General features: G+C 35.5%; 1 protein-coding gene across 2 annotated transcripts in view; it reads right to left on the reverse strand.

Moving 5' to 3' along the window:
* Nucleotides 1-23,273, reverse strand: part of PRKG1 (protein kinase cGMP-dependent 1) — a 1,237,939-nt gene that overhangs the window by 756,063 nt on the left and 458,603 nt on the right. For both annotated transcript variants that reach the window (XM_082339465.1, XM_082339464.1), the window contains exon 3: nucleotides 20,022-20,135. In XM_082339465.1, the coding sequence (XP_082195591.1) occupies nucleotides 20,022-20,135 (114 nt within the window). The remainder of the gene's footprint in view (nucleotides 1-20,021; nucleotides 20,136-23,273) is intronic.

Below are 23,273 nucleotides of genomic sequence, written 5' to 3' on the forward strand. Positions count from 1 at the left end.
GAAGCCTTAAGAAGGAGTAGCAGGTACTCCAAATACATTATCATTAAGAAATCTTCATGGTATAGTTGCAGGAATGCCTCTACAACAGTATTTTAGCTTCTAAGAAGCCAACATCCTTGAAGGCTGTCACAAATTGAATTCTTCATTCCATGAGTATAGTCTCCAACCTCCAGGCAGTTCAACAGAAGATTCCCCAAGAAATAGACAAAAATAGAAAGGGGAAATGTGGAAAAAATAAATTAAGGCATAGCCTAGACCTATAAAAACATGATAACTTAGTAAAGGAGACATTACTCCCATTCAGAATGGGATACAAACAATGAAGGGATTGGAACAAGGGGGAGGAAATTCAGTGGGACCTGTAAGATTGGATCGAAAGACATTTTGCATAAAAGACATTCTAAATGGAAAGAATACCTGGCACAAAGGAACCAAAACAGAAAGTGTTCAGGTAACCTTAGAAATTTCTGTTTCTCAAGTTATGGGATAATTAAGATAGTTTTCTGGGGACAGGAAGCCATCAGAACAATCACCATTTATTGATTTCATATTTTTATCTGTCACAACACCCTGCACTTGACATATTACCTTATTTAAGCCTCACCACAATCTGTGAAATACGCCTTATTGTCTCTATTTTATGAATGAGAAAACTCACTAAGCCCGTAAAGTTTTTCTTTAAGTTGACTTAAAGAAAAACTGACAACATGAAAGTTGTGAGTTTCAGTTTTTATTCAGGGTCTTACTTAGGACTACAGCCTGGGAGACAGCCCTGAGGAACTTTTCCGAAGAGGAGCCAGTGTACATACAAAGTTTTTGACTAAGAAATACATGTAGTCAAGCATCTATCCTGGTAAAATATTACTTCTAATCACACAGAACAGATATCTCAAGTTAACGATTTAAGTGTGTGGGAAGATGCAAGAACCTGGGGTCATTAAAATTCTTGCTGAGATATGCATCTGACTACCTAAGGCCAGTTTATCCAAAGCACAAAGTGCTTTATCCTGTTCTTTTTTCATCCTGAATTCCTTTCAGAATGTACTGTCTGGTGGGTGACTGTGGTGGGTTGCAACTTAACCCTTGTATAACTGGTTGATGAACGATGCTCTTTGTTGTTGTTGTTTTTCACAAAGTAAAGTCAGCTTTCAACCCACCTGAGCTGATTCTGATGTCTTATTCCTACCACCATGCTGCCTTGCCTAGGGGAGATGTGGGAGGTTGAAGCCACTGGTTGGGATCTCTGTAGGTTATACTGGGGAGTCAAAGTGAGGTATCCGTATAACCAGATGCCTCTTTTAGAAAGGACAGAAAGAAATGAAATTAACTTGGTATCCATGTCCAGGGTAGATGTAAGAGGAGAGAGACTAGAAGTCACTGTTACCCATAAGGAGAGGGAAAGCCGTAAAGCAGATTAAGCCAGGCTGGTAGTAGCCTGGATAAGGAGGAGGTAACAAAACCAATGGACACAAACACCATTATTCCTTGAGATGCTTTTGATTCTCCTCCTTCAAAGTGTGTAATCCTCTTTTCTGTCTCTTTTATCTACCTTGTGCTCTGTAAAAAGGCAAAGTGCAAACATTTATTAAACATCTACTCAATACTACATATTGTTTATTTAATTCCACTGTGTTTCATTTCAGAAGTTTAGATTCACCTGAGTTAAATAACTTGCTTAGGATAAATATGCAAGCAACAGAGCTGTTTTTCAAACTTGGGTCTAAAGGTCATGCTTCTTGCCACTATGCCAGTCTGTTGAGATGAGTAGAGTCTATACTGGAAGAATTAGGGGGAAGAGAAGGTTGAAAGGGAAGGTGACATAGGGCAACAAAACTTGCCGCCCCAAAATATCTCTGGCATGTGGATTATTTCAAGCTGAAAACAATCAAGGTCCAAAAGACTCAGGAAGAAATGCTGACCTTCACCCTAACTGCTTAAAGAATGTAGGTAGAGGAGCTGTTCCAGGAAGGGAGCCATCACCATAGACAACAATTGTATGAACTAGGTGTGTTCACCTAGTGACTGCGAGGAACCTAGCAAACAAAGTCTGTTAAATTCCTCTCTGTGTCCCACTGTCTCTGCAGGCCCAGCAAACATTTGTTCACCAAACATGTGCTTTTCCATCTCCATGGCAATTGCCTTCCTCTCCTTTGAAGTCCCCTACCACTATTCCCAACATCCTCTTCTGTCTTTAGCTGAAGATGGTATTTAAGGTGAGGGCTAACGACCATTGGTGAGTTACTTTTCCTGGGTCTCTCCTATGTATACATGTTATTAAATTTTGTTTTCTCCTGTTAATGTGTCTCATGTCAATTTAATTCTTAGACCAGCCAGAAGGACCTAGAAGGGTAGAGGGAAGTTTCTGCCTCCCCAACAGTGGGAAATCACTCCAATTCCTTATATCAGTATAAATATATCATGCCTGCCTCTAAGTTTTTCAAGATTCTTCCAAGAACTCTTTAAAGTAATGTTTGTCAAGTACAGTCATAATAGGAAAAGCTAATTTCCCCTCCAAGTTATGTATCAGGATTACTGCAGATGAACTAAAAATGTTTTCTTTCCAGGATATATAACCTACTCTCTTTACAAAAGGTCCTTAAATGCTGGCAGGTGATTCTGTGAGTTAAATGAGCATGAAAGTTCAATTCACAATTAAGATACTTGAAATTCATTTCAAGGTTTCATTTATAATACTTAGCAGAAAATATTAGCACTAACACACACACAAAAAAAAGAGCCTTTCTTTATTATTAGTGAGTTCCAAAGTTACTATGATTTCTCTTAAGAGGAATAAAAATAGGCACTGATGGCATTATACCAATAATGAGTAACTTGGTATTTAAAATTTCAAGTAAAACCATAATTAATAAGGAATTTTCTAATCAACATACATTTAAAATAATGTATTCTACTGAACCACAAAGTCTGAATAATAGAGCAGCCTTATGCTATACAAATATTGAAAGTTCCTCTATTTTTCTTTTCCTCCATACCATCCCTCTATATCAAAGTGATTTTTTTCAAAAGGTAGATTAATTCTACTCTGTATGAGTTTTACTAAATGCCATATACATTAGACATTATGTTTATTTAATATTATTATATGTTTCTTATTTTGATTGGTTTTCTTTATTTGAAAATGTATTCACATAGTTTGATACTAGGTGGGCCTTCACCTCTTTTCTCCAATCCCTCATGTACCTACCCAAGTACTGGAGAGAAAATGTTCAGAATATTTTCCTCATTTGTTAGATCTCTATTCAACATTTAGATATACCCAGGTTTTGGCCTCCGTGAAAAATAGCCAAATCAAAAGTTTTTGTAAAAACTATGCTCTTTCTCAATAAAAGTTGGCTTCGGTGTTTCTATTCCTTAATAAGTCTTCTAAAATCCATCTTTTCTTTATCCTTTTGACTGTTCACTGGACCTCAAAATCCACAGCCATACTAGCCATTTAATTAGGAAATGTTAAGGCCCCAAAACACTATTTACAAATCTTCCCATATTATCAATAATCCCTATCAATACCTTTCTGTCAATATTCTCTATGCTCTAAATGATCTGTTGTGAAAAAGAAAATGTATTTTATGGCCTTCTAAACACCACAGGTTCAAAGTCAAAGTTCACAGCTAATCCATCATGGCCAAATCCAAAAGACTCTTAGCCACTGGTCTCCTCAGCATCATTTTCTTTTAAGTCCTGAGGAGATAATTTTAGCTATAATACCATCATTCTATTGGGTTGGCCAAAAAGTTTGCTCAGTTTCAAGTAAAAATAAAAGACACATTTTTCATTTTCACGAAGAACTTTATTGAACAACGTGTTCACTAACTGAACGAACTTTTTGGCCAACCCCATACTTCAAAAGACAACGTTTGCAGAACTGTGAAAGCACCAGGGAGAATATACAAAGGATGAATTTTTAATTACATGTTCAAATTATAAGCCTAATAAGTTACCCTTTTGAGGGGCCTCTGTGGATGGACACTTCTTATCTGTAAAAGAAGGTAGAGGAGTACCTCCGTAAACAGTTATGGAATGACTTGCTTACTAAGAACATTTTTTAAAAGAAAGATTATATCAGAAAGCAGCTTAACTGCATTGTGGGTACCAGTTTATGAAGTTCACCTTAAAATCTGAAAACTAACCTGAGAAATTTACCACATGTATTAAAACATTTTCCCAAACATTAGTAACAATTGAACATCAGTTTATAGGAGAAGCAGTGCAACTTTGTTCACCCAAATTTCCTAAATTTATATGCCTTAATAGTTCATCTGGAAGAGAAATCTAGTACCTACTTAACTAATGTTCTGAGACATTAATGCCATGGTTGTAAATAAATCAAGCTTGCCAACATTTAATTCTCTTGGAAATGATTCCGCTGAGCAATTAAACTCAATCAACAGAATTTTTCCATGAATTTTAAGCCACCAGTAACTCAACTAAGTAAAACTTCTAGGTCCTAAAAGAGAATGCCGGAATGTCACGGCAAACACTGGGAAAAACCTAAAATTCAAATGCTCTGAAGCTCTGCCAAGCCAACCACTAGATAAGCTGTTGAACATGCCTGTTGAAAGACACCAACTCTCAACACTACTTGGTATTCCAATTTAATCAGCCCTGTTAACAAATGGCATGAATAATAGCTTCTAATTCAAAGTATTCATGAAACATGAATACAAAGTATTAATATTCTAGTTCAAGTTATCAAGTTGCATGGACCAAGGAGAATATGTACATCAAGAGCAGAAAAGAAACCATTTTTTTTTAATGGCAAAAATTGAACAGAAACAAATTGGAAGACCAGGATTGGAAGAAAAGATACAATAATGTTACCATACAAGTGAAAAGCTCAAAGAGAAAATGAAAACAAAATCCAACCACCTTGACCCAAAATAAAACCTTAAAAACTAACAGCAGCACATACCAACTATAAAGAAATGATTAACGTTCACAATTGAGCATGTGCATTAAAAAGCAGAGTAGTGTGATCTTATCTCTCAAGACATTCAAGAAGAGAAAGAAGGAAGTACAAAACGTTCTAAGTATCCTTTCTGGGTAGTGGCATCAGAAATGATTTTTTTAATCTTTACAAATATGTTTTTTCTAAATATATTATTTTGATGATCAGAAAAATATTTTTAAATGTAAAAGTCATATTAAATTAATTCAATAAAATATTAGAAAAAAAGTCATTACGGAAAAAATATTCCTGCTGCTGTTATAATTATTTGCTGTTGTTCATGCCCTAAATTATTCTGATTGAAAAACAGGAAGCACAAGTAGGAGATTCAGAGAATGAGTAAATAAAAGATTCCATCCTTCATTTAATGTTTTTCATTTTAAATCTAAGACTCCAAGTATCTTGATCTGTTTTTAAAAAGCCCCCAAACATCTAGAGCTCATTTCCATTTTTATTAGTCCTATAATTATAGACAAAGAGAGTTAATTCTTGATGTCTGTTTCTTCCAACTCAAGTTTGAGTCTCAGAAGATGTTTAGCATTTCAGAATCTATTTCTAACATCTTGATAATCTTATAACTTCATGTATTACATTTTGCACTGCACATAGTTTGAGTTATTTCGCATTGGTGAGAGTCCCATTTCCTATTTTTTTTTCAGCTCACTCTGCTTCCTGTTATACTCAAGCTTTGTGGATACCTTTTATTGGCCGTATGTCAGTGGCAAATTCCATATAAATGGCTAGATTTCTGCCTCCAGGTATTAAATGACAATGAAAGGCAATGAATATCCACAATTTCTTGGAGTAACTGTAATTTTAGGGAAACCAGAAATTGCTAAATTCAATCCATAGATAAAAGGCCAAGGTTCTGTCCAGATGATAAGAAACTTGACTAGTTGCTGGGGGTGGGGGTAGAAGAGGCAGGATTTTGATCATTCTTATGAGAATGATGGCCATCACCATTGTGACTGTCACCAGCCTCTTTATCCAGAAAGAATGTGGTAAATATAGAAGAGGTTAGCGTTCCTTCCTAAGACAATCAAAGGAGACAAAGGAATTGGACAGCAGAAGTCTTAAATTTCCAGGCTGTACCTTAAGATAAAAACGATGGGTGTTGTTTGTCTGAAATATTATTTTTGAAAATGATTGACATTTGGAAGGCATGGCCAATAGCCATATATTCTTAATTTGTCCAAAGCCTTGATGTACTAGGTGCCTACTCAAGACTGTGCAAACATCCCACAAACATGCACAAACATTTCTCGTGGAAGTCCAGAGAATTCTGCCCAGGAGGTAAGTGATAACGAAGATAGGACTTCAGACAACATATTAATCCTCTTTATTTCCTTACAGTCCAAAATCTTACCTCTAAGCAGAAGTATTGCATTGGAATGCCCAGCTCATATAATCTAATCACCGTCCCACCTACCTGTAGTTTGGTTTTGATGTTAGTGTTTCTTGCATCAGTTCATTCAAAGTACACATCTGAACCAACTTGGCAGGGTAATGGCTGTGGTGGAAACAGCAGTATCTCAGGATCTGGGATCCTTGCAGGGACCTCAGGGTCTGGGGACATGGTCCCTTCCCTTTCTTACACTTCTCGACCAATGGATTTCAAACTGTGCTCTTGGTTCCTCTACAGTACTTCTCAGGGTCCGAAAATAATGGAGGTCCCAACTACCTACTGAATCCTTTCATGCTTTTATAGTTTCAGTTGTGATAACAACTGTAACAGAACAGTAGGTGTTCACTGAATGTATTACATGCTACACTAAGTCTTTAACAGGCATTCCCTTATGTAATCTTTGCCATAGTCTTAAGGCAGGTTCTTACCATTTTAAAGGTAAAAGAACTGAGGCCCAGGAACACTAAATTATTTTCCCAAAGGCCCACAACTAATAAGTGGTAGAGAATCTGAATCCAGGTAGTATGATTACAGATCCCATACTCTGAACTATCTTCTTTAATGCTGGCACAAGTCTACAGAGCCTGCCCATGCCAATCCACAGTGATTTCTCTATCCCTCAAAATTCCTCTAAGTCTCCTGTTTGCCAGAATTCCTTATAATCTTTCTCTCTTTATGCTGTACCTTAAGTAGATTATAAATGTCTTAATTGCTCTCCAGGTGTTTAGCAGTGACTCATGAGATTTGGTAGGAGTCTAAGAAATCCGTTATGAATGATAGTACAGATGAAGTTGGATCTTCATCTATCGACTGCCAAAAACAAAGTTTGAGATGATGTAGTTCATTCAGTGTCTTACAGGGGACTGTCAAGGAGAGAGGTATAGTTTAGCAATCCCGATGTGTGACCTTAAGGAAGTTTCTTAAGCCCTCTACAGCTCAGATGTCTCGCCTGTGCAATGGTGTTACACCACCCTGTGGTGCAGGACCATTGCGAAGGTTAGAGATACTGCAGACAGCCAAGTGTAAGGACATAAAGATAAAGAATTACCACTCCTTAGATACTCAAAGTAAACCCAGATTCAACCAGAGCAGTGTTTTTCAAACTGTGTTACCTGAGCTGAACTTAAAACTGCCATAGAAGTACTTAATCCAGGGGGAGGAGTGAGAAGAAATGAAGAGTAAGGGGATGTAGGGCCAGTGGATGGGGCTCCCAGAGGCAGCTCTGTAATCAGAAAAGCCTGATCTCACAAATTTCATACACAAACACACTCCATGAAATTTATTTTGGAAATAAAACAAAGAATTCAGTTATGAAAATAGTTTTAACAATACTGTTTGATCCCACTCAGAAAACCATAGACAACAGTGTTTTCAAGTCAATAAAAAGCTGCTTTATTAGAAATGAGAGGACTTACGAGGATATAAAGTGTGTATTATTAGTAAGGTAGACTGTCCTTTGGAGAATACAAGTAGGAAAGAACACTTAGCTGTAGAAGACGCTGTTCAGCTTCCTGAGCCCATAACATTTCTTGACCCTTTCCTCCCTGCCTTTCTAAGAAGTGTGTACTGCCTGTCTAGGATCTACTGCCACATTCACAGTGAAAACTCAGTTCTTAACACTTCGCGGAAATTAGCTGGTTCACTTTCTTACCTACATTCTTCAACACTCCAGGCCTCAGATCTGTCCACACCTCAATTCCAAGAAACTCTCTTTTTCTTTCTCAGTGACTGTGATAGATGGATGTCTCTTTATCTTTTAATTATCATACATTAAGAGATATGCATCTAGGACTTCCTGGACCCTCACCATGAATTAAATCAATGACCAGCTACACCAACTATAAAGGACCTTTTCCACTATTGGTCCAATGGATTGGATTTAACCATCAGTGAAAAACATTCCCCTTATTCAGACGTCACCAACTCAAGTGGTTCTCTTAAATACATCCATCCACATTTGTTTTTTCACCTAATCCAATCTACACTCAAGAACATGAAAAACAACGAAATCAAACGAACCTTTTTCTTTGTTCTGTTTTCCTGCCAACCTGCTAGCCATCAAAGTCAATAAACCTACAATTTATTCTCGCTAACAACATGGCCCGGCAGCCCATGATTTTTTAATTTTTTCCTTCCCTCTCAACCTGTTCTTCTTTTAATTTTACTTCTCACTACTCTTCAAAAGAATATGCTAATTTGCACAAGGATGTTACTCTTCTACTAATTTTATTTCACTCAAAAAAGAAAAAAAGTAACTTTTCTTAAATATCTTTGTTCAACAGCAACAAAACAAGGAAAAAGAAAACCACAATGACACCAAGAATAAAACTGACTACTTATTATCGGGTTCATAATTTTCTTTTAAATACTTCCGTATAAACAATTTGATGCATGGGAGAGTGTACTATGTTTAGGTTAATATAAATTAAGTGCCCATAAAATCTAAATTAGTGGTCTGAAACTTTAGATGCATAGGAATCACCCAGAGGGCTTGTTTTACACAGATTACTGTGCCCCACTCAAAAAATTTCTGAATCAATAGATGGAGGATGCCAGAGATTTTGCAGTTGCCTAAGTGATGCTGATGGCTGTCACTGCAGGGACCACTGTGATAAACATTGTAGTAAACATTTGAAGTTCCCTAATCAAGAGTCTACACTTTAGGTATGGGTAGTAGGCAAACTGCAGACCTGACTCAGGAGTCTACACACCTGGGAGGAGGAAAGAAGGGGTGCCTATAGCAAAGTGCTTCAATAGTGCTACCTAAATTTGTCAGAGGGTTTGTAAATGAACTCCAATTAATGGACTCCATGACCTTAGCCTCCATTTTCTCAGCCTCCATTTTCTCATCTGGAAAATCAGGGACAACCTCTCTCACCTATTAGATTAGGATATTTTTAGGAGCACATTAAAGAATGTATGAATGACAGGTTGGAAATTATAAAAGCATTGTTATCATGACTACTTAGAAATTTATCCAGGCAGCAAAGGACATCCCATAGAAGAGTGGGCTTCTCAGATTCACCAATGAATTGCTGAGATTATGTTTCCTCTAGTCAGAGGAAGTTCAAGGGAAAAACAAAGGTAAGCACTCCTGTCATGACTCAATTTTTTCTTTTAATATATTTCTTATGTACAAAATTTTTAAAAATTTCTTTTTATTCTTTTTTAATATTGTTGTTTATTCATAATTCCTACTTTAAAGAAATTCATTAACTAGTAGATTTATAGAAAAATGTAGCTACTTAGTGATGTCTCAAATACTGAACGATAAAATTTCATTGCATGAAACACTCATAAGTATTTAAATGCGCTGCAAAAAGTAGATCCTGCAGTTGGTTTTGATTGCTTATTATGTGTTTCTAAGGCTTTAAGCTTATGTCCTTTTCTTCATTATGTCACACAATTCATCCTTTCGTAACAGATGTACTTAATGTGTCCATGTGTTACAATTCAAAAGATAAAACAGTTGTGACTTGTGAATTGTAATTGCTGTGTAACTTTTTTGTGAAAATAGAGTCCTTAGGCCAACAGAAGTAATCCTACAGATGCACCTGTGCTTTAAAGCAAAATGAACCACCGCAAACAAAATTTAAAAGTTTGTGACAGCCGCAGCACAGCAAAGTAGTGTCAAACTCTTGGCCCTCTCTCTAAAACTAGCTCTGGGTCTCAGTGCTTCAGCTTTCACCCATCCCCAAAGCTCTGAGCCTAGAGCAACACTCAGAGAATTCAAATGTTAGTTGTGTTTATTAACCATCATTACTATTGAGCATTCAATGAGAATCCATCACAGTGTAGGAAAGATTTTTTAAAAAGCAATTATAGAATATACAATATTGATCTATCTTAGTACTTTGCTTTTTATTCTTTCAATCAGCTGAGTAAATACAAAAATTACCTCTGATCAAATTATTGAATAAATGAATGAAGGTTTAATATGTCAAAAACTAACACAAGCTTTGCATCGTGGGAAAGCTTTTTATGATGCAGGTCTTTGTGGGAAAATTACAAATTCTGAGGGATTAAAGAAACTGCTGAAAAAAAAAAATCAGCCTTCCTTGACCATTGTTTAGATTTACTATTAAATTACCCATGATTCTTAAAAAATAATAATATCCCATCAGTTAGAGCCTGACTATTCTCTACATATAGGAAACACTCAAGGTATTCAATGATTGAACAATTAAAGGATGGAGCAAGAGAGTAATTTATCTAACCTTAAGAAGGAATTAAGTACTATTGCCTTCCTTAGACTGTGAGAGGGTTTTGTTTTTTTCCCCCAAGAAGCACTGCTAACATATGCCTATTTGCCAGGTCTACTCAATACTAGACTTGGATCTTTTCTGGAAATAGTTAAATATAAATTCTAAATAAATTCTGACTGTAACAGCTGCCATAAAAACACTAGGGGAAAAAAAAACAACAAACTTCAGCCTGTAAAAGAGAACAACTGTAGTTGAATAACAGTTTTCTTCTCTGAAATTCACTTTTAATCCACTTAAACAATAAAGGAATGTAAAGAATAGCTTCTGCAGCCCATTTGTTCATGCTAGTCTGTTATATCATCATTGGTACCTTATGAATTGATTCCTTTATTAAAGAAATTTATTTCTCAGGGATTACATTATTGGATTTATGTTACTAATTTTTACGGTATTCTTTAATAGACAAATGTGATACAAAATTGTACTAGGAAGAATATTATTGAATTAAGTCACTAAACAAGTGTACCCACTTCTCCAGGATGATGTCTTAATACACTGTTTGCTTAATCATCCAGGATGATGACAGCTCCTGGGAAGTTACTGGGCTACTCCTTCTGTAATCAGGGTCATATTTCTAGTCCTTATCATCTAAATTTATCTTGTGTCTTCCTTCAGGATTCTTGGTACAAAGCATGCATTAGACTGGGAGAAAGTAAAGCATGCATTAGACTGGGAGAAAGTAAAGCATGCATCTTTTTAACCTGCCTCTCGAAGGTAAAACAGAGTGTCTCAACAGTTATCTCCTCTGCCTTTGCACTGTCACACAGGGAGCTTGACAGTATGGGGTTGCTCCCGGTCATTAAAACCCCAGGAATTAACTGCACACACGTTGATTGATTGTACTGGCAGACAAGGCTGCTTCATTTTCACACGCAAAAATCTTTACCATAAATACATCGCTTTATGGAACTCTATGATGGCATTTCCTAAAAAGTAACTAACTGCTTACTTCTTGATTTAGGCATCTTAAGAAATCTTCAAGGTTTACAGCCACTCCAAGAGCTTCATCTAGAATTCCTTTACATTAACACTGAAACTGGCATTCATTCCTTGTGTTCCTTTACCAATAAAAAGCACTGTATGTTGACCGTATAGGTATAGGCATTACATTTATAGTTCATACAGGGATTTGAGCAAGAAATTATACTCAAATCTCCTTTTACTTTTTTTTTTTTTAATATATCACCTTACACTAAATCAGACATTTTATTTTCTTCCTTCCTGCCAATGAAATGACTAGCTCTTATATTAATCATATTTGAATATATGTAGGCAGTAATTATATATGTAATTCTTACTTTTTTAAACAAATGTTTCTATTAACTACTTTGCAAAGCTGAACTTAAAAGTAGCATCCTTAAAACATGGCCTCCCTCCCCCTTCCTCTCTCTCTTTTTTCATGTGCGACACCACAAACCTTTTAAATATAAATTTTTATGTGATATAATATTCTTCTCTTTAATACACTGGTTTACTGTTATTCACTATCTATCCAATTATTGACAGAAATGAAGCTTTCATTTCAACCTGATTATTATCCATTGTTTTGTGTAGATTGGTTTGTACCATAAATATTTTTATGTTATCATTATGACAAAATATAGTCCTTTGTTATAAGTTTTCATCATCCTGGAAAAACAGACATGACTTAAAGCTCTCAAGGTAAAAATAAAAAGTACCGACGGAATTTAGTATGTGTGTAAATGTTACAGTTAATGTTTAACAAACCCACAATTGTATCTAACATTTTGAAAGTGGTTTTAAAGGCACATTAGGATTACCATAGAGTTCCCTTATTTTTTCAGGATGAAGTGAGAAGGAAGGGGGTCTGTATCACTATGTGTGGTATTAAATATTTTAATATCACTACTTGTGATATAAAATTCTTATTATCTCAGGCTGTGGCATTTAATGTTACTGGCCAGTGGTGCTAACACTGAAGTGTATTTGCTGGCTTTAGTCCTTTTACTTTTTTCCCCACTCATCTTTAAGGTTTTGACAGCTGGCAGATTTTCCTGAGTCAGGTTGAATAATGTAGTGTTTGAAACAGAGCTGCAAGGGAATATACAAGCCACCTCACTGCATAGACTCAACTTAATTTTAAAAACAAAAGTAAACAGAAAAATCCAAACCTTTTAACTTCGTTCTTAAAAAGTCTTTGACACAGTGAAATATCTTCATTGGTCAGCTCACCCCTGTCAAATATCTCAGGAAAGCTTAAGTATGGAAAGTTGAAAGTATTTAAACTAAAGCAGATGTTATTCAAGTCACCAATTTGTCAGATTTCTTGTAGGATGTTTAGGTTCTTTTCTGTTAGTACTGAAGTACTTTAGTCCTGAGGAATTTTTAAATACTCGCTATAAATAATCGAAGGAGAAAGAATTACTCAGATATTTTGCCCAAGTCAGTTCATAAAAGAGCTTCCACAGCCACGATAGACATGCTTTGCTGATAACTTTTCTATGCTAATCACCTTAATCTGGTATCAAGATGTTTTCCTACAAACAGAGAGCTTTTAGTCTTGGGTTTTTATTGGGGTCTCTTTGAATAAGACCATTTGAATAATATACTGTCTAAGGTTTGGGGCACTTTGAGCGGGGCACTCGAAGTGTGAGGAACAGGCTTCAATTTAGTATCTGCAGGCAAAAATTCTAATTCGTGTACAGCTGAAGTTGGAGCAAAGAGCATGTGATTCAAATCTCAAAAAAATCCCTGTGTAGTTGGGAGAACTGGCTGTGGGAAATCCAGGTAAAAATACGACATGTTTTTGCAAATTCACAAACAGGGTATATGCCACTTAATCTCTCTCTCATTGTAAACTAAGTGCCTTTTCCAACCTATTTGTTTCCAGTAACTTCAACTTCTCCATTCTTGTGATTTTAGAGAACCTGGGGCATAGAATTAAGGTAAGAGGCCCTGGGTTAGTGTAAATTTACATTGCTCTAGCTGTGAGTGTAGTGAAAGTGAAATCACAACCAGGAATAAGACTTTAGAAAAACATGATAATAATATGCTTCCAGATATGGGAACTGAGTACGTCAGGGGTATTGAATGGACATATTAGAAATTCCTATCCTTTATGGGGTTTGAAAATAGACGGTAACACTCTCCTTTGTTAGTATAATCCCAAAATATTTAGACAAAAATGTGAAATTCAAACAACACTGGAGACACTGTTTGGTGTTATGGAAACCAAATATAACAACTGACTTTTTTTTTTTTCTCCCCATGGCATCTGGAATGCTTGTAATTGGATAGACGCAATCAAAGTGACCATTTTCATATCACAGTTAATAAAGAAAACTTGAGCCTATTTAAGCCATGAATAACCTCAAGGCATTTGTTAGATTTGTTTCCAATATAATGTTAATATTTTATATTTTTATATCCTCATCCCTCAGGGGAAAATCAATGGTGTTGTTTTATAAGATAAAAGTAACATAACATGGATTTTTTCCCCTCTATATCACTGTGGTTTTTGTTCTAAAAAAATATTCTTCTTAGTGCTATCAGATCTTCCTCCTGGTACTACCATAATAACCGATAGTATATACTTATTTATTTTCAAAAGAATCCCAATTGATTTTTCCCAGATGAAAAACAAAGAGCTTGCTTCAAACAACCGTTCTTTTAGTTGGATCACTATGGACAAGCTTATAATCATAATTTAGAGCATATGTCAATCTATAGCTTTAATAAAAACATTTCTTTTTTGGATTAAAGACTTGAATGTAAGATCTGAAACCATAAAACTCCTAGAAGGAAACTTAAGTGGTAAGTGTCTTGATATCAGTCTTGGAGATGATTCTTTGGATTTGACACCCAAAGCAAAGGCAACAGAAGCAAAAACCAACAAGTGGGGCTACATCAAACTAAAAACTTTCTGCACAGCAAAGAAAGCCAACGAAATGAAAAGGCAACTGTCAGAATGGGAGAAAATGTTTGCAAATCATATATCTGATAAGGGGTTAATATCCAAAATATATAAAGAACTCATACAACTCAATAGCAAAAAAACCAAACAATTTGATTAAAAAGTGGGCAGAGGATTTGAATAGACATTTTTCCAAAGAAGACATAGGGATGGCCATAAGGCACATGAAAAGATGTTCAACATCACTAATCATCAAGGAAATACAAATCAAAACCACAGGGAGCTATCACCTCTCACCTGTTAGAATGGCTATTATCAAACAGACAAGAAATAACAAGTGCTGGCGAGGATGTGGAGAAAAGGAAACCCTTGTGCATTTTTAGTGGGAACATAAATTAGTGCAACCACTACGGAAAACAGTACGGAGGTTCCTCGAAAAATTAAGAATAGAACTACCCTATGACCCAGCAATTCCACTTCTGGATACTTATTCAAAGAAATAAAACACTCTTTTTTTTTTTTTTAACATCTTTATTGGAGTATAATTGCTTTACAGTGGTGTGTTAGTTTCTGCTTTCTCCTCCCTCTTGCGTCTCCCTCCCACCCTCCCTATCCCACTCCTCTAGGTGGTCACAAAGCACTGAGCTGATCTCCCTGTGCTTTGTGGCTACTTCCCACTAGCCATCGATTTTACATTTCGTACTGTACATATGTCCATGCCACTCTCTCGCTTCGTCTCAGCTTACCCTTCCCCCTCCCTGTGTCCTCAAGTCCATTCTCTATGTCTGTGTTTTTATTCCTGAACTGCCCCTACGTTCTTCAGAACCTTTTATTTTTTTTTTAAGATTCCATATATATGTGTTAGCATACGATATTTGTTTTTCTCTTTCTGACTTACTTCACTCTGTATGACAGACTCTAGGTCCATCCACCTCACTACAAATAACTCAATTTTGTTTCTTTTTATGGTTGAGTAATATTCCATTGTATATACGTGCCACATCTTCTTTATCCATTCATCCGATGATGGACACTTAGGTTGCTTCCATGTCCTGGCTATTGTAAATAGAGCTGCAATGAACATTGTGATACATGATTCTTTTTGAATTATGGTTTTCTCAGGGTATATGCCCAGTAGTGGGATTGCTGGGTCATACGGTAATTCTATTTTTAGTTTTTTAAGGAACCTCCATACTGTTCTCCATAGTGGCTGTATCAATTTACATTCCCACCAACAGTGCAAGAGGGTTCCCTTTTCTCCACACCCTCTCCAGCATTTATTGTTTGTAGATTTTTTGATGATGGCCATTCTGACCGGTGTGAGGTGATACCTTATTGTAGTTTTGATTTGCATTTCTCTAATGATTAGTGATGTTGAGCATCCTTTCATGTGTTTGTTGGCAATCTGTATATCTTCTTTGGAGAAATGTCTATTTAGGTCTTCTGCCCATTTTTGGATTGGGTTGTTTGTTTTTTTGATATTGAGCTGCATGAGCTGCTTGTAAATTTTGGAGATTAATCCTTTGTCAGTTGCTTCACTTGCAAATATTTTCTCCCATTCTGAGGGTTGTCTTTTTGTCTTGTTTATGGTTTCCTTTGCTGTGCAAAAGCTTTTAAGTTTCATTAGGTCGCATTTATTTATTTTTGTTTTTATTGTCATTTCTCTAGGAGGTGGGTCAAAAGGGATCTTGCTGTGATTTATGTCATAGAGTGTTCTGCCTATGTTTTCCTCTAAGAGTTTTATAGTGTCTGGCCTTACATTTAGGTCTTTAATCCATTTTGAGTTTATTTTTGTGTATGGTTTTAGGGAGTGTTCTAATTTCATTCTTTTACATGTAGCTGTCCAGTTTTTGCAGCACCACTTATTGAAGAGGCTGTCTTTTCTCTCTTGTATATTCTTACCTCCTTTATCAAAAATAAGGTGACCATATGTGCGTAGGTTTATCTCTGGGCTTTCTATCCTATTCCATGGATCTATTTTTCTGAAAAACACTAACTCTTAAAGATATATGTACCCACATGTTCATTTCAGCATTATCTACAATAACCAATATATGGAAATGACAGGTATAGCTATCAATGAATGAATTAGTAATGGAAATGTGGTGTATATATACACAACGGACTACTATTAAACCCTTAAGAAGAAGGAAATCCTGCCATTAGTAACAACATGGATGGACATTGAGGGCATTATGCTAAGTGAAATAAGTCAGAGAGAGAAAGACAAATACCACTGTGATCTCACTTATATGTGGAATCTTAAAAAAAAAAAAAAAGAGTTCTGGCTCTTAAATACAGAGAACAGATTGGTGATTGCCAGAGGTTTTGGGGGGAGGGGGGCAGCGAGGGGTGGGTAGAATGAGTGAAGGGGGTCAAATTGCACAAACTTCCAGTTATAAAATAAATAAGTCCTGGGGATGTATGTAGTCATGGTAGCTAGAGTTAATAATACTGTGTTGCATATTTGAAAGTTTCTAAGAAAGTAGATCTTAAAAGGTCTAATCACAAGAAATTTTGTAACTATGTATGGTGATGGATATCAACTAGACTTATTGTGGTGACAATTTTGCAATATATTCAAATATTGAATCATGCATATCTGAAACTAATACAATGCTATATGTCAATTATACCTCAATATAAAAAAATAAGACAACTATTTTTTATATCCTAATTAAAAAAAAGACTACCCACAGGTGTTAGGTTCACATTCGTTATCAGAGGAAGTCACTGGAATGTATTTATTTAAGGCCTGATACAATTTCAAAAAGTGCTCTTGCGAACAAGAAATGACTCATGCACATTGAGGAACTCTTGAATGTCACCTAGGATTTAGTGATGACTGTGCAATTAAAAATGCATTAAAATGCTAGGCAGCTTTCAGGCTAATCTAAGGAGAAAGAAAAGAGGGATCAACATTTTCAATCATGAAAGAAAGTGGGTATTGTTGGGGGAAAAGGGATCACAAGCCAGGTAAGTGAGAAAGAAAAAAGGTGTGGATAGACAAGCTATTGAGTAGGTAGGGCAATTTCCTCAGACTTAGACTATTACACCCAAGTAGATGAATGCATTTTGAAAGTTACTCCAAGTGGTCATCACTGGCAAAATAATGGTTAAGAAAAAATAGACAAGACTCAACACAATCCTGAATTCTGAGAAACAACTGAATCTAAAAAGCCAAATAAGGACGTTTTAAAATATCACATGTTAAGAGTAAGATAGCATTACTGTAGTCATTTGGTAAAACTAACACCCATGATGGAATCTAATCAGAATTATAAAGTGATCAGCCTGAGAGTATAATTTAAACAAATTTAAAATAGTATTTAAGAGCTATAATCATCAATCATAAGTACAATCTCCCTGGATAGTATAGAAGATAGCACAAAAGGTCCTGAAAAACTAATGACCATTATTCACACCTTATAGTTCTTACACAACATTCAGAAGTTGTTAATAGATATTATTCCTTACACATACACAAAACCTCTGCATCTAAAAATGCAGAGATGTATTTGTACACCATCAACCACAGACTCTTTTCTGAATACAAACTCCACATCTTTGGGCACGATAAATACACACGACCACATACACACTCATGAGACATCTGAGTCTGTGTCAAAGAAAATGCTCCATCACTCATTCCCTTTAATGATGGATGTTCTGACGCCAAAACAGTTAGGATCATAATTTGCATTCAACATCCAGTTTCTTCTTGTTCAATCAGATGCATAATGTCTATTTAAATTTACCAAGCATGAGAACAACAGAGGCTAGTGCAAATGAACAGCATTTTATAAGAACCTAATAAGAAAACTGACTTTCATGAAACCAAGCAATCATCTTACAAAAAAATCTTTTGCTATATAATTAATTTAAATATTTGATTCAGTTTATTTAAAGTATTTCTTTAATAATAATTCAATATTCCAAAATATTAAGCACCATGTTACTATCAATTGCTGGCTTTTGGAAAATCTGCAGTTTCAGTTAGATTAAATGAGCAGTACACAAGGCTGAAATATTTTTATAATTTAAATATTTTAAAACCTTAAAAAATTATTCAGAATACAGAGAAAGCCTGTTTTAATCCAAATGTGCCATTATGGCTCCTTTTTGCCCTAAAAGTGATATATTTCTCATGAAAATGAAGCATGATAGTAAAATCTGTTTACTTAATGGAGTCACCACTGCTCTTTTTTTCTAGTTAAGGTACTTTTTAAGTGAGTTAAAGTTCTGGCAGAATCTTTTATGGTTCATAGGGCTTCATTATTCTTTGAGTCATATAATTAAATAATCACATGAAATAAAAACATGGCAGTGCCTATCAATCAAAAGAGTTGTGTTCTCAGAGATCAAGAATCAAATGCCAAGAAAGACTCATCGAATAAGGGCCCCAACTGCCATTGATGTTACAGTGATTTCAGTGACTAAAGAGGTGATTCACTAACAAGACCTATAAGAATTTCTGTGACTCTAGCTGGCCATGCATTCTTGAGTTCTTTACAACCCGTTTTAATATCATATTGTCAATCATATGCCATACTTCTGAGAGGAAAAAAAAAAAGCAATCTATAAAATAGTCAGTGACACCCAGACAAGATTAATTAACGTGAACAATTTGTCGTTTTGCCAACAGGATTGTTTTAATGACACAACCTAATCAAAGTAACTTGTGACTGCAATCATCCACAGGATGTGTCGGAAGAACTTTTCAAACATGAAATATACACGTCTGCCTGAAGATGTAATGGACTTTCCACTGTTGGCTTTGGCATTCAGCTCTGTTTGTTATACACTCATTACATCCTGTACTCAGGAAGAAGGAATATTTAAAACAAACTTCTTTCCCTTCTAACTACTGCAGCTGCTTCTACCAAGCAATAAAAGTTGCTAGAGAAATCATATATACACATACATGTAAAATTAGGGAAACAAGCTGCTTTAACGCCTTGATTTAAAATAAGCTCAATCAGTAGAAAAGAAAAACGCTGTATTATACAGCTTGATGAGCAGCTGAGGACAAGAATATACTCAGACGCAGTTCTAGGATTCAGGATATCTTACTCAGTGTCTGAATGAGACGAAGGACATTTCTCCTCAATTTTTCTAAACTACTGAATGAATAAGTGAAATTTATGTGGGGAATGCAACCCAAAATAGACAGATATGTAAAATTTTCTTAAATATGATTCTGAGGCTTTAAAGGCAGAAAAATGAAAAGTCTTGCTTCTGTTTAATTCTAATTTATAAAATTATATCATTTTGTAAATCCTAATTTAATGAGTTCTAGGTTAAAGGATACTTTTCATAAGTCAGCAATAAAACTTAGCTCAATGTTAACAATCATCCTTTAGGAGGAAAATATCAACTGTATTGCAAAGCAATAATTAGAATATAGATTATTTTAATCTTTACAAAGATTAAAATTGAGAGGCATGTTAACACATCGCAGGTCTATGGAAAAGACACTGAAAGTATCAAAAGAAAAAAGAACAGCCTTACTCTTGACGGTCGCCGTCCGGGTACAGTTGTAAAGAATAGCCAACTCCCCGAATACTTTTCCTGGACCCATCGTGCACAGCTTCACACCTTCTTTTGTAACTTCAACCTTACCATCTAAAAAGAAGAAGGAAAAACACGTCATTTCGATTCTCTCTCATGCTTCATTTCATTTGTTGCATTTCCAAGATGAGATGAGGAGGGCCAGGCTCATTTTCAAAAATGCAAAGCAGCTACCAACTAACACAAAGTCATCCTCAAGATGCAGTGCAAGAAATGCAATAAAATATGTAAGTTAAGAAATCCATATCCTTTCCTAAATTAATCACTGATAAGATTAGAGATGAGACTAAAAGAAAACACCAAAAAAAAGACAGAGATAAAAATGGCAACATGTGAAATTATTCCAAATGCAATATTAGAAAACTCTGGTAATTCCAATTTTAAAGTCATTTTGAATTTGAAAGAAAAATTGAGTGTGTACATATTATACAGCACACTTCATACTCGGGAATTCTCATCTGAGTAAGGTAGCTATTATGCAAAGGGAAATTACTTTGATCCTAGAGCATTATTTAATTGCAGCTCACGGCATCTTTTATTTTTAAACATCTTATCCGACTTGGGCAAGACTGTTTCATCTTCTTCCCAGCCCTGCAACATGGACTGTAAGGAAACCAAACTATAAGGGTTGAGGAAAAAGAAACAGACACTGGGACTGTTGATGTTCCACAAAGGATTTGGAAAATGAAATGCTAAAGAAGGAAAAAGCTAAGTAAACAGCGGGCACTGGGTATACATTGTTGCCTGAAAGTAAGGAAATGTTATTCATGAAGGAAATGAAAAAAAAATGCATTTTTAAAAAAGTCATAGCTATGTACACTAAAAATTCCATCACCTAACATAATGGGGGAAGAAATAAAAAGGCAACACAATCTATTCTACACTTAATCCTACCCTTCTATTATTCCTCCCAGTAACTTAGCCACGGTCTACAGAAGGAAAACCTAATGCTTGGCAGTAGCTAGTGACTGAAAGGAACTAATGCTACCAAGTTTGTCCAAATGTCAGGCCTTCATGCATTGACTCCATAATTATCACTTTATCTGTGTGCTTCCAGTAATATTTAACTTTTTGGAGTTTTAGCTTTACATTTACTCCCTCCTTTTTAAAAATCAATCCAGTTCTACCTAAGCAATGATATTTATAAAATTATAGGGTTGTTCAAATACCTATTGAGATAAAATCTTAAATATTAAAAAACTTTTTAAAAAGCTGAATTCATGTACCACTGATACGAGATCAATCCTTCAGAGGGCATTGTTTTACCCTGAAAACTATTTCATCTGAATGGTATCAATGGAGAGAGAATGCTGCAGTAATTAGGGTAAAATTTCAGACAAAATCTACTCACTACTCTTGAACTGTGTATCTGTTCCTCCTCTGTGTGTTAAGAAGCTATTTAGGAATGAATGTATCCAACAATCCTAAAAGTTTGGAAATACTTTTATGCAGGTATGACCACTAAGAAGTCTAGCTTTTTCATGCCTTACTTCTTGACTTCAGGAAGGGAAACTTTCTCTTGATAGGTACATCAAAACCAGCCCAGGAAATTCATATTTTTTTAAGCTTCAGTTGCTCCTTCCATGATATCCCCACTCAGCCCTTTCTCTCAATGGCAAGCCTATTCCTCTAGAAATTTCATCTGCCACTCAAGAATGAAAGCTAGGCTCAGAATACAACATAGTTAAGACATTTATACATCATTTGAAGTCAGACCAGGAGTTAAGTTCTGGTTCTCTTATCGGTTCCTTACTAGCCTTGTGTCCTTGGGGAAGATGTTAATTTTTCTATGCCTCAGTTTATTCATTTATAAAATGATAAAAGCAAAGTACCTATCTTATTGCGTAGTTTATAAAATGAAATGAGATAAAGCAGGTGCAATGCTTAGCACAGTGCTGGCATATAGCAAATCTCAGTAAATACTACCTGTTATTATTGGTATTATTTGCATTATATTTCTTTCTTATCATTTAAATGTAGGTAGGGCTTATTAGATTACACTGAAGCACAATATTCCATCATCTATTACAGAAACCAAGCAAGGTCCATGTAGGATAATATTTTTTCGTTTTTGTTTTTTAAATGGAGAAAGGATTTGTTTCAGATTTTCTCCCTATGGGGGGCTGAGGAGAGAACTTTGGGGTTTTAATCAATATCATACCCAAAGAAGAAGGAAGAATCTCAAGAATTCACACTGATCTACCTGGCAGAATGCAGTATTTTTGTACTCCTTCCTACTTGGCTATGTCCAGCCAACATTTGTTGTAGTATTGCTTCAACAACTATAGTCTTATGGCGGAGGTTCCCATGAATAACATAGTAACAATTTTCTCACACATAATATTTTTTTGACTTAAGGCTCTAGCTTTAACTATATTACTAGAACTAAGAGCAGAACGAATAATGCCTAAAGAACTTTCATACACAGCTCATTTTGTACAAGTCTGCTTCTCTGTCTCTTTGGGTCCCACGGTTTAAAGTCTTCAGTGGAAAGGAATCTATAGGAATTAGACCACTGCTAAGAATCCTGCTGGACAGTTTCAGAGTTAGGTCTTCTTAACCACTAACCAACCTAAAAAAAAAAGACCAGACATTGGGAGTCTTGTTTTAGCTCAGTGGTTTCTTAAAAGGCATCTGTGGACCCATCACATCAGAACTAATTTATAAAATCCAGATATTCCTCCCTCTGGGAAACTGTAAATGTCCCTCAACCCAGTGACCACTCTGCTTGGTCCTAGAGCCTCTTACTTCTCTGAAAAACCATGCTCATATAACACTGATCTGTTTTAACTTATGGACAATTCATCTTATAAGTGTTCATGTTTCCCATTCTCACATGACTTCTAGAAGGTTCACAGCATAATTCTATAGGACTCTGGGGTTTCGAATTTGTGCAAATTCTGGTTACAGCTCATTTTCCTGGTCTGATATTTTCTTAATTTTCTCAAGATTAATTCACTTTTTTGGAAAAGACAGGTATAAGTGATTATATATATATGAATAATTGGTGTTGGTAACAGAAGGTTGAATCCCATATTAATTAAAATAGCAAAAAAAATTTTTTTAAAATACTTGCTGAAACAAAAATAGAAAGTTGGATGTCAAACATCTTTTCCAGATTAAGTTAAACACTGCAGATTCAATATATTCACAATAGCCAAGGAAGAAAGGGATCTGATCTCATACAATAGT

The sequence above is a fragment of the Balaenoptera borealis genome (assembly GCF_965194805.1).
Source record: "Balaenoptera borealis genome assembly, chromosome: 10".
NCBI lineage: Eukaryota > Metazoa > Chordata > Mammalia > Artiodactyla > Balaenopteridae > Balaenoptera > Balaenoptera borealis.